The sequence below is a fragment of the Zeus faber genome (assembly GCF_960531495.2).
Source record: "Zeus faber genome assembly, chromosome: 2".
NCBI lineage: Eukaryota > Metazoa > Chordata > Actinopteri > Zeiformes > Zeidae > Zeus > Zeus faber.
This window is the reverse complement of record NC_137189.1, coordinates 42,649,846-42,662,443: the sequence shown is the minus strand read 5'-3', so window position 1 is coordinate 42,662,443 and position 12,598 is coordinate 42,649,846. Positions and strand designations below refer to the sequence as shown.

Sequence of the window (12,598 nt, the reverse complement as noted above, 5' to 3'; positions counted from 1 at the left end):
AAACATGTTTGCGTGCGTTTCCATTGCCCCCCCAGGTCCTGATGCCCCTCCTGAAGAGCGACCTGTATGAGGTGCTGCTCAGCACGCTGAACGGCACGCTGGCCTCTAGCGCCCCCCAGTGGCACGGGGACAAATCCGCCGTCACCGTGGTGATGGCCAGCCCGGGCTACCCCGGATCCTACCAGAAAGGAGTCCAGATCACAGGTACGCTGTTATGGAAATGCTGCTATGGAAATTGCTCATTTCATTTATTTGAAGTTACGTAAAATGTACGTATTTATTTTATTTTTTTTAGCCGATTAAATGGGGTGAAGGAAAAAATAAAACATGTTGATGGGATTTAAAAATGCCACTGACATAATCTACCAATTTTATGATTTATTTTATTAAATTTATACTTTGATTATAGAATGGTGAACACCTAGATGTTATTTAACAAATCAAGTATTTATTAATGACATCAAATAATTTCAAAATACCTTATTCACTAAAAAGTAATGTCTTAAAGTTGTCCTTCTATGGAAGGAATTTCCATTTGTATGCCATAAAATAAATCCAAATACACATTTAATCATCTTAATACAGATTTGTGGAATGCAGTATTTGTGGATTTAGAGATTTTTTTAATTATATTTGCAATTGAAAAATCTTAATACAGATTTGTGGATTGTAGTATTTATTCCTCTTTTCAATTTTTGTACTTTTAATTTATTTTCTTGTGTATATATATTTGTGAATTGTTCCTCAGAATTCCACCCATAATCAATCTGGCAGAGAAATTTGGACCTGCCCGACCAGTCGATTAATAAACGATTGATTAACTTTTAAATTCTTCTCCAACTAGTTTAAAAGCCTCCTAGTTTAAAATAACGATCCTTCGAATACTGGATTAAAATTTAAAGTTCTGCCTTCCCCTCCAGGGCTGTCCAAGGTCCAGGAGGCGGGGCTTCAGGTGTTCCACGCCGGCACCGGCCTGCGGGAAGGGGATGTGGTCTCCAGCGGGGGGCGTGTCCTGACAGTCACAGCCGTGGGCGCGTCACTGGCGGCAGCGCTGGAGGCGGCCAACCAAGGCGTGGCCGCCGTGGGCTTCCCCGGAGCCGTGTACCGTCGGGACATCGGCCACCGGGCCATCGCATTCCTGAGCCGGCCCAGGTGTGTGTGACATGCACACAAAAAAATCACAAACGCACACTTGCTTAGCTTTCGGTTAATAGTCTACAGTAAGCATTTAGCTGGAATATACTGTAGCGACCACTTCGCAATTTTTTTTTCGTTCTATTTTATTTTTGTCTTTTTTTTTTTTTTTTTTTTAGAAACATGCATATTATGGTATCCATCTCAATTTCATAAAAACAAAAACTGTGCATGGTGTGCTTTTTCTGTATTTGTGTAGCTTTTGGGGATTGTTTGTCAACGAGAACTTTCTATTAAAAACACTATTTGCATATACACCTGTCATTTTATTCATTTCATGTTTTTGTTTTGTTTATGGTTTTTCAAGGATAATTGCACTTTGACTATAGAATAGGTGAACATCTAGATCAGGTGTCTGAAACAAATGTATTATTAATCTGGCCCGCAAATACTTTTACTTATTTTTTTAATACCCAATTTAGATTTTTCCCCAGTCTTTTCTTGAGAGTAATCATTAAAGACTGCTGTGAACGCTCTGTTTTTGAAGGTATTTTCTACTTTCGGCGAAAGCTGACATCTGCTCATCACGGATTTCTTTATATGGTCACCTGCTCCATCCGATCCACTGCGTTTCTCCAAACCAACACAATGTGTGTTTTTATTGTAAAAGTATTTTATCTATTTATTTTATTTTCCAACGTTTACATGAAACAAAAGATCCTTGCATCTGAGAGTGTCTCTCCCACAAGCTTTGAGCACGGCAACGAAAGTCAGAACAAACTTTTTAAATAAAGTCTTGTAGATCTAATTAGGTGGCATCAGTGAAAGTTTACAGAGTTAATAAAACTGAGCCGGAAGTAAAGCTCAAACCCCATTGGCTCAGAACTAGGGGCTTGGCTGCCCATTTACTAACCAACTAAACTAGCTACACACACTGAAACAACAACAACAAGAAGCATGTCATAATGGCTCAAATGCATAACCTGAGTGGTATTTTCCGCAAAAAGATTTTTTTTGGGCATCACGGTCTCCGCTGTGCTGCTCAGTTTCCTTATGGAACGAAGCAAATCACGGTGCGTAGTGGGAACAGCACGTCACTAACTGTCTTACACTATTAGATCTACAAGGCCTCATTCAAAGTTTGTTCCGACTTTCGTTGCCGTGATTCAAGCTTGTGAGGGATACCGCATGGATACCGGATGCCAAAGGATTTTGTTTCAAAAATGTTGGAAAATAAATAAATATTAGAATAATATGAATAACTTGAATATAGTTTATTGTTATTATAATTAATTATAGTTGTTGAAGTGGCCCCCCCGAGGAGAGAACAACCTGGGTAACCTAGGTAATTTTAGTTTGAGACCCCAGGTCTAGTTGTTATTTAACCAAACAAGTATTGGTTAAGGACATCAAATAAGTTGTTCCCTGTGCAAGGACCTTGGATTCTGCTGATCAATTTTTTGAGTTATATCATTCACATTAAAATTTTCTTTTCTCATATTTTTTAACTATATACATTTTGTATTTGCCAAACCAAATAAAAACATTGTTTTGGATATATGCAAGTATCATTGTTGAAATGGAACATTATAATTATTCCTCTTTACTGATTGAGCTTCGAAGTGTTTGATTCCCGGTTTCCTGGTTGTGTCTCCGACAGAGGTCTGACCTATAAGGACAGTGGAGTGGACATCGCCGCTGGAAACAGGCTGGTGGACATGATCAAACCTCTGGCCAAGGCCACCTCCCGGCCCGGTAACCTTACTTTCCAAAAACAGACTAAGGGCTGTCAAAGGGATAATCTGCAACCAGCCGGTTGTTATGGCAAACTAACCCCCGGCGGGCTGTCACTCTGAAGGGTCAGGCAGCACATTATCCTGCTTATTACACAGCTGCGTACTCAATAAAAGAATACTTTGATGAGGAATATTGATTTGAAATTATTTTATAACCTTGTTGTTTTTGTAACTAGTAACTATAACTAGTATATTGTTTAGAACTAATAATGAGCTTCCGCTAAGAAAATAGTCCGCAACGTAACAACACTGCAACAATGTGACAAATTATCTCTTGAACTTGAATAACGTAGCAAACTATTTGCCTTCCAAAAAACTCCCTACATGTTCACGTATTCACTCTTATTAATGTGAAATTGGACACATCCCCATTCATCTGATCAATCCAATAGTCGGCACCAAAATGTGAAATTGTCGATGGATGTATTTGTCCAAAAAATATTGTGGTATTTGACTCTTGATCTTTGAACCAGGATGTAATGCAGATTTGGGGGGGTTCGCTGGTCTGTTCGACCTGAAGGCAGCAGGTTTCATGGACCCCATCCTGGTGTCCGGGACAGACGGGGTTGGAACCAAGCTTAAGGTTGGTCATTTCGGTTGATTTAAAAAAGTTTAATTGTAAAATTAAATGCTATCTATCTCCAAAAAATATTGACATGTGGATAGCAATAATATTTTAAAAGAGAAAAAAATCTGCAAGTTTGAATGTTGTCTCATCATATTACTTCTCCTCGTCACTGGTAGATCGCCCAGGCTTGCGGGAAGCACGACACCCTGGGCCAAGACCTGGTGGCCATGTGCGTGAACGACGTGCTGGCTCAGGGGGCGGAGCCTCTTTTCTTCCTAGACTATTTCTCCTGCGGCACCCTGGATGTGGGTGTGGCTTCTTCCGTGATCGGAGGCGTGGCCAAGGCCTGCGAAATGGCCGGCTGCGCTCTGCTGGGTAGGTTCGACATGGTTGGGAAGTTTGTAACGTAAAGTTAAGCTATAGTGTGCAGCCAGCTGGTCGTGATCGCAATATAATCCTCTAACAGGGAGCTTGTATTACTCTAAAGGGGGTGATTTTACCATCATGATCAGCTGGATGCACATTGGCCCTACTTTACGTGGCTACTAACTAAATAAAAGACTACATTGAGACGGAATAATGATTTGAAGTTATTGTATAGCTAATATACAATTTTATATATATGCCTATCGTAAGTCTTTTATTGCAATTTCTATAGTGTCACTTGATAACACTTCTACAACTAGTGTTAGCATTAGCATGTAGGCAACGTGATGCGAGTGACGTGAATCCAGGCAGAGGAGCGGTTTCCCGTGACAACGGTCATTATTCATAAATAACCAACCGCCGATTGGTGCTATTGCCCAATCAGAATGGTGTATACCGCAGATAATGAGATTGATTCATCTGATATCTTCATGTTTCCAGGGGGTGAAACAGCGGAGATGCCGGGGGTCTACAGCCCTGGGGAGTACGACCTGGCGGGGTTCTGCGTGGGCGCGGTGGAGCGGGCCGCCCTGCTGCCCCGTCTAGGGGACATTGCCGCGGGTGACCTGCTGGTGGGCGTGGCCTCCTCCGGCGTCCACAGCAACGGCTTCAGCCTGGTGCGCAAGGTCCTGGAGCGGGCCGGGATCAGCCACAGCTCGCCCACCCCCTTCGGAGAGCCAGGCCGGACGCTCGGTAAGGAGATAGTTTGGAAAACCCCAATGTGCCTATAATTTTCAACAATATACTTTAAAAATGCCAATTTTCTCACTATTTTGATAAATTACTGTTTATATAGGTGGAAAAGGGGTTACATACAGAATTCACAATTAATAGGGACGGAAAAAAAAATAGTATTAAGTATATATGGCTCTCAATGCCAAATAATGATGAATGGTTTGATTTTTTTTGGGGGATTGAGATGTTTTAACAAACTTTATATACTAAAAATATACGTTCAGTATGGGAAATATGCTTAAGATTGCAAAAAAAAAAGTGTCTTAAAACATGTGAAGTTGGGATGAACTCCATTCTCGTGGAATTTTAAACACGGAAACATGGTTTTTAAACTGTGATTCTGACTATGTGGACCACTCGCACGCAATGGCAAAATCTCCTACTCTGTCGAACCTCTGGATAACCCATCTTCCATGTCACTGTAATAAAAGACTTACAAATGTTACCCTCCCAAATTGTTCTCCAGGCGAGGTTCTGCTAACGCCCACCAAGATCTATAGCCGAGCGCTGCTGCCGGTGCTGCGCAGCGGAGCTGTCAAGGCGTACGCCCACATCACGGGGGGCGGTCTGGTGGAGAACATTCCCAGGGTGCTGCCCCCGGAGCTGGCCGTGGACCTAGGTGAGGGGGACACTGCAGGGGGCGCTGTCAAGAGGCGATGATTAGCCTCCACAAATGACGGTTACTACTTGTGCATGGGTATTCAGGCATTTTTTTAAGAGAAATGTCTAAGCTCCCAAATGGATTCTCGTATTTTTGTAGGCTTAGGTTTTTATATTCCTTAACATGAGACAACCACACCCACACCACAAGTGTGTCGTGGGTGTGGTTTAAGCACAAGCACACCTGTCTTGTGTTTAGGTAATTGGGCCTGGGATCGGGGGTGGCTGTATACCTGTATGCAACAGGTAAATCACCCATCCCCACACACACACGCATGAGGAGAGTGGCATTTTCAGGGCCCTCCGACATAAAGACAGTCTGACTGAGAGGGATTCTACAGCGACAAGTGTAATTGTAGTACCCTGAGGTAGTACATAGGCCTATATCTTCCCCAGGCAAAAGTCTGTAGCACCGCCTATGGTGGAAATCACGCTTTTTTCATTGAAGCAGACCTGCCAACCTGCACACATTTTGTGTACCACCTACGCAATTCTTTTTCAAAATACGCAAGTACGAAATGCCAGTTAACACTACGCAAAAAAATATATAAATATATAATTGTAATTTTAATTTAATGACTAAAATCAATTAATACAAAGCAATACTGTACATATATTGGGTAATTAAACTACATCCCTCAGGCTGGACCAGATGCGCCGACCTTTGGTTCTGTGAGCCCTCCCTCTCTTCTCACTCAACATCCGCTGATACACAGCGGTTGTGGGGGTTAAAGGTGGTAAAATGGGACGTGGGAGAGCTAATAAAGCACAAAAATGTGACCGTAATGTTAACATATAAAACATTAGATGCACCGATCGGTCGGCCGGTGCCCGGAATTAGTCAGTTCTCACCGGCTGATCTGTGTCAGATATATCGGATTCTGTGCCGGTCAAATTTACACACCCTATACAGTGCTCATGTACTGTACTCGTAAAGATGCTGAGATACGCAAACATGATACCAACGTAATGTAACGTAGTTGACGCCCAAAAAAAAGAGCGAAAGAAAGAAAATGTCGGCTGTTTGGAGGTACTTCAAGGTAAACAAAGAAGATTAGATAAGTTATGTATTTATCGACTGACAATATTCCAAAATTGTGCAAACTGCGTATCTGTCGCTGTCACAGCCGAGCTCCGCTCGTGATGAAAAGTTTGACTCTTTTTTGAGACTTGGTTCTTGACAAGTCACTCAGTAAAACAAGTCGTTCGATTTGATCAGCTGGTTAAATGCACGGTCAGAGAAGAGTTGGCCATTTATTTTTATTTATATTTTTGTAATGATTGCAATTTATTTGCAAAGTACTATATAAATATAATATAAAGTTACATTTGCACTTAAAGTGAAAGAGACTTTCATTTGAAGTTTGAACTGGACATTTCCTTGTTAGTTATGTCATGTCCAGTTACAGGTTGAATTATACTGTAACTGTAACGGTCCCATTTTATTGGAACTCAGTGATCGTTCCATGTGATTTATTTAATTGGAACTCGGGGATAATTTCATGTTCTATTATTGTTCCATAGTGAATAATGAACAATAATAAACAGTGTCAAAATCAGTAATCTCACTATTCTGGTAACTGTAAATTGCAACGGTAGTTCGTATGTGCAGTTGTGGTTTGTGTAGTTCGGGATGTACTGTATTTGTCATTGATGTACAGCAGATTGGAAATCGGAATCTACAGGTCAGACTTAAAAAAACCTCATTGATCATTGGCCAAGAAAATTGCATCGGTGCATCTCTAGTTGGTAAACATGTTCAGTAACTTTGCGAGATGATGCATTTCAAGGGGGTATATACTGATGATATGAATTATACTATACTGTATGTAGTTAGCCGTAGTGGCTGGCATACGATGTGATGGTAGATATGGGGATATGGGGATGGTAGCTCAGGAGGTAGAGCTGGTCTTCTAGTAATCTAAAATGTTGCTGGTTTGATCCCAGGCTCCTCCTGCTAGCATGCTGTAGTGTCCTTGAGCAAGACACTTAACCCCTAATTGCTCCTGATGGCTGCGTCCGTCGGTGTTTGAATAATTGTAAGTCGCTTTGGATAAAAGCGTCTGATAAATGTAATGTAATTGTAATTGTGATGAGCCTAGTTACAAGACAGCTACTTTGTGAATAGCTGATGGAGTCATTCAGCTGCAGTAACTCAAACACCACAGAGACTCCCTCTTACATTGTTGTGGTAAATATTTTCCCAGGGTTGGCAGATCTGTTGAAGTAAACGCTGTCTCCTGCTGCTTCTCTGTCTCCCGCTGCTTCTTTAACCGAGTTGTGTGTTCCTCCACCTCAGACGCGTCGCGGTGGAGCACGCCTCCGGTGTTCTCCTGGCTGCAGGAGGCCGGGGATCTGGGCGAGGACGAGATGGCCCGTACCTTCAACTGCGGTCTGGGCGCTGTGTTGGTGGTGGCACCCCCCGATGCCCAGAGGGTCCTGCAACAGCTCCAGGCCCACGAGGAGGCCTGGATCGTGGGCTCGCTGGCCCACAAGCAGCCCGGTGAGATGCCCGGAAGGAAGCCCTTATACTATAATAATCCCAAAAAAACGATCCGACCGTCATTAACCGGTAGTGCTTGTATCTTTGATATCTCATCACAAAATATGTTGGAGAAAATGGGAGGGCATGATCTTCTCCAAAACAACAGGAAGCAGTTTGCGTGTTGTTTACAACTACCTTTTATATAGTGTTAAATTTGCAGTGAAGTGGTAAAAAATACACACAATTCATTCATATTAATGGAGATGTATTGACAGTGAATATGATGACAGGCAACATGAGTGTTAATAATTCACGTCATTATTTTATATACGCAACTAATTTTCTTCGTTTTATATTGTCGGATATGAAGTTTGTTGCAAGAGTTTAATATTTTGAATGGGTATTTTGTGAAATGTGAAATTGGACTTATCCACATGCATCTCTTCAGGTCTTCAATTGTAGGATCATTAGGTGGTGCCACTAGCTAGTGTTAGCATGTAGGCAGTGTGAAACAAGAGACATGAATCCAGGCAGAGTGGTTGCCTGTAACAACGGTCATTATTAACAGGCAGCGGCCACTATTCCAAAATCGCTGACTACCGATTTCCCCTATTGACCAATTAGAATTTGATATTCAACAGAGCCGGGTAATGATAAATAAAATAATGAATAAATAAGCTTCCCAGGATGTCGTGTCATGATGCTAATGCGTGTGTGTGTGTGTGTGTGTGTGTGTGTCGGTGTGTGTGTCGGTGTCTGTGTGTGTGTGTGTGTGTGTGTCGGTGTGTCGGTGTACAGGAGCAGAATCTGTGGTGGTTCGCAACTTGAAACACAGTCTGCGAGCCGGCCCGTCCGCCGGTCCGGCACCGGTCATCCAGAAGCAGAACGGAGGTTGCCACCATGACGGCAGCAGCGCCCCCAACAGGAGGGCCAGAGTGGGTGTGCTCATCTCTGGCACAGGTGACGTTCTGTCGCTTTCTCATCAGTGCATTATGTTATTGTGATTTCATAATTTCAGTTTTCCGGCAGTTGGATTGGATTCTGTAAGTTTGGATGAAATGAAGCGCTACCCTTGCATTTAAAATACATATTTTTTCTGGTTGTGTTTTCCAGGCACCAACCTGCAAGCCCTGATGGAGCAGGCCCGCCGGCCCTCCAGCTCAGCAGAGATTGTGGTGGTCATCTCCAACCGGCCGGGGGTGCAGGGCCTGAAGAGGGCCTCGCTGGCCGGCATCCAGACGCGGGTCAGTCAACATTTGAATGAATCAACTAGCGTCAAGGGATTTATCAAGTGGTAGGGAGCTCAATTTCTATCAAGGCAAGTGAGAGACATTGCTTGTTTAGAAAAATGGTCAATGCTCAAAAGAAATACTAAAAATAATTGTATTATTAGTATAACACTTTTCAAATGGATGTTTATAACTAAAAAACATTGTAACAGTTATTATATATTTTAATGATATAGTATTTTAAATATCATAATATATGATAATATATCAGTATTGTATTAAATTTTTTAATTTTTTTATTTTTAGTGATATATAATTAATGCTGGGTGTTGAAATTCAACACTTTGATGGTATTGTCCTAAATTCATTCCTAATATGATGCTCAGGTAGTTAATCTCTTCAGCAAAAATCTAACTAAAGGTTGGCACGATTTGAGCAAATGTGTTATGTTACTTTGTTTTTGTTAAAATGTATTTAATGTATGTTATTTTTAGGCTAGGTAGAGATGTTTATTTAGGAACCAGTATATATAACCGATATCTAAAAATCAATGGCTGTTGAAAATGGTAATAAAAGTAAACGTTAGGGATAATCCGTTTTTGGGTGAAATTTCAGGATGAACCTAAAATGCACTTTAACCTTTACAGGTGAACTTAATTTGACCTTCACTAATCTTTTGAACGCACATGTCCAACTGTTCAATGTTTCAGTACCTTTTGCACAACTTTCTGTTCTCTAACAAGGAGCTGAACGGCAAAATTCACAACAGGTGTTTGATCCATGAATCGACCAATACATTTCCTGGTTCAATTAGAATTGGTATTTAATCAGTCCTCTTCATCATGCTGTTCACATGTTGACATCATGAGACCAAGACGACACCAAACAACTGATCAACAGTACCTCGCCATAGCGAGGCTTCAAACAGGATGTTCTCAGAGGGAAGTGGCCACTGAGCTTAGAGCGTCACAGAGTGTCATCAGCAGCTTGCAACAGAGATACAGAGACTGGAAGAGTCAGAGAAAGGCATAGAAGTGGACGTCCTTTGGCCACATCTCACACTGATGAGCGCTTCATTGTGAACAGTGCCCTGCGGAACCGGATGATGATGCCACTCAACTCCAGGCACATTTAAGGGAGGTGAGAGGCACCAAGTGTCACGTCAGACCATTCGAAACCGTTTCCATCAGCGTGGTCTGCGTGCTAGACGACCTGCAAGGATACCTGACCACACCACCAGGCACAGGCATCATCATCTTGCACGGGCCAGGGAGCATTTACGCTGGACGAGGGACCAGTGGCCTCAGTGCTGTTCTCTGATGAAAGTCAATTCATGTTTAGCAGAAATGATGGAGACGTCAAGGAGAGAGCTACGCATCAGCCACTGTTGTCACCAAATGAGCCTTTGGTGGTGGTGGTGTTACAGTGTGGGCAGGTGTGTCTAGTCAATACAGAACTGCCCTACACTTTGTGAATGGTACAGTGATAAGGCCGTAGTATGGCCTTATCACTGTACCATTCACAAAGTGAATAACATCATTCATCCAGTCATTGTGCCCTTGCATGAACAACACAGGCCTAAGGTCATCTTCATGGAGGACAATGCTCCAGCTCATGGAGGTGGCATCATTAGGGAACAGCTGCTGGAGACTGGGGCACCTCAAATGGAGTTGCCTGCACTTTCTCCAGACCTGAATCCCATAGAAAACCTATGGGATCAGCTGAGTCGTCGTGTAGAGGCTCGTAACTCTGTGCCCCAGAACCTCAATGACCTGAGGGCCCTTCAAGAAGAGTGGGGGGCCAGGCCTCAGCAGACAATAAGTCGACTTGTGAACAGCATGAGATGAGGAAATCACCATTGCATGCTTCTACTTAAATGCTCTACTTTCATGATGTAAAATCACTGTAGCGTGAACTTTTTACATTTTCCATAAATTTCACCCGAAAGCCAAATATCCCAAACTTTTTGTATATATGATGTTGTTTTGTCGCCCCCAGGTGGTGGATCACAAGCTGTACGGCAGCCGGGCAGAGTTTGACGGCACCATCGACCGTGTGCTGGAGGAGTTCAAGGTGGAGGTTGTGTGTCTGGCCGGCTTCATGAGGATCCTCACCGGACCCTTCGTCAAGAAGTGGAACGGTGTGTTGCCGAGACAAACAGTTTGAACAAGTGCCTTTAAATTAACATTGTTAAAATATGAATATAATACTTAAGTTGAAGTTAGTGTCTAGAAATTGTACTTAAGATGTGCTTAAGTGTATAAAAATATTAAATAACACTTTTCACAAGTATACTAAAGTTAAAGTTAGGTTCATGTTGCAATGTACTTTTTAGAAGTGTACTTACATTACACTTGTAGCTTATCAATGACTAGCTAATTAAAACTGTACTTTATAAAAAGTGCATGAAGTAAATAAGAAGTATCCAAAAATAGACTTCACAAAAATTGTGTGAAATATACTGTTAACACACTAAAAATTAACTTTCAGTATGGAAAACTATACATTTTTTCCCTCCACTTGGGTTGTGATATGTCAAAATGTGCTCGTAGGCTGAGTAGAGATGTAAAACAGCTTGTTTTTCCTGTACCTCAGGTAAACTACTGAACATCCACCCCTCGCTGCTGCCGTCCTTCAAGGGCGTTAATGCCCAGAAACAGGCTCTTCAGGCTGGGACACGGGTCAGCGGCTGCACAGTGCACTTTGTAGCCGTAAGTACTCCGTTGGTAAAACAAACTCCACACCTTTAGGGAAATGAGATATATGTAAAGGATAATGTGCAGCCATCCAGTCATTATTGCAAAATAACCCCAGACAGGATAATCAGGGTCTTGTATTTGGGGGGTTATTTTGCAATAATGGCCGACTGGCTGCACATTATCCTGCCTAACAGAGGGCTAGTTATTAAAGAAGAGAATACACTGAGATGGAATATTGATTTGAAATGATTTTATAACTACTATACCCAGTTTCAAATATTTTGCCAAGAAAAATAGTTCACACCTATATAGCAAACTAGTCAACCTACGAAAGGTTTGCTCTACATCAACGGGGCTGGGCATTTCTACGATCATGCGCGTGTACTCATTGTAGTTTCTATGTAGTGTCAGAAGATGGTGCCACTAGCTCGTGTTAGCGTGAGCATGTAGCCTTGAAACAAGGGACGTGATCCAGGTCGTATGTACAAATGAAAGTCATAAAACCCATGACTATTTGGTCTTTATTGATTTAACCACTTTTGTGAAGTGTTTAGAATTGAGTGGCATCTAGCAGTGAGTAGGGGTGGGCGATATGACTATGTTAGATCACGAGCAACTAAAATGTCTCTTCGATCTGCCCACAAAGACATCATTAGTATGGTGCTATAGTGCACATTCTATCAGTTGCAGTTTATGGCTCATACACGAAGGCTCGGCTCTTCCTATAGGTGAGATAGGCAGCCGCCTCAGGCACCATCCCGGGGGGCACGGAGCAGGAGCTGTGTCTCTCCGACGGTACAGACGATGCGCGTAATTGGGACACTTTTGTTGGAGAATTCTCACTCAAACAATTACCAGCCTTACCG

At 42.3% G+C, this 12,598-nt stretch overlaps 1 protein-coding gene across 1 annotated transcript in view; it reads left to right on the top strand.

Annotated features, from left to right (window-relative positions):
* The window catches only part of gart (phosphoribosylglycinamide formyltransferase), a 29,563-nt gene that overhangs the window by 13,664 nt on the left and 3,301 nt on the right, over window positions 1-12,598 (top strand). The window contains exons 10-21 of the mRNA XM_080024582.1: window positions 36-204; window positions 921-1,152; window positions 2,795-2,889; window positions 3,404-3,513; window positions 3,675-3,873; window positions 4,366-4,617; window positions 5,126-5,278; window positions 7,619-7,822; window positions 8,603-8,764; window positions 8,918-9,048; window positions 11,032-11,173; window positions 11,629-11,744. Coding sequence (XP_079880708.1) covers window positions 36-204; window positions 921-1,152; window positions 2,795-2,889; window positions 3,404-3,513; window positions 3,675-3,873; window positions 4,366-4,617; window positions 5,126-5,278; window positions 7,619-7,822; window positions 8,603-8,764; window positions 8,918-9,048; window positions 11,032-11,173; window positions 11,629-11,744 — 1,965 coding nt within the window. The remainder of the gene's footprint in view (window positions 1-35; window positions 205-920; window positions 1,153-2,794; window positions 2,890-3,403; window positions 3,514-3,674; window positions 3,874-4,365; window positions 4,618-5,125; window positions 5,279-7,618; window positions 7,823-8,602; window positions 8,765-8,917; window positions 9,049-11,031; window positions 11,174-11,628; window positions 11,745-12,598) is intronic.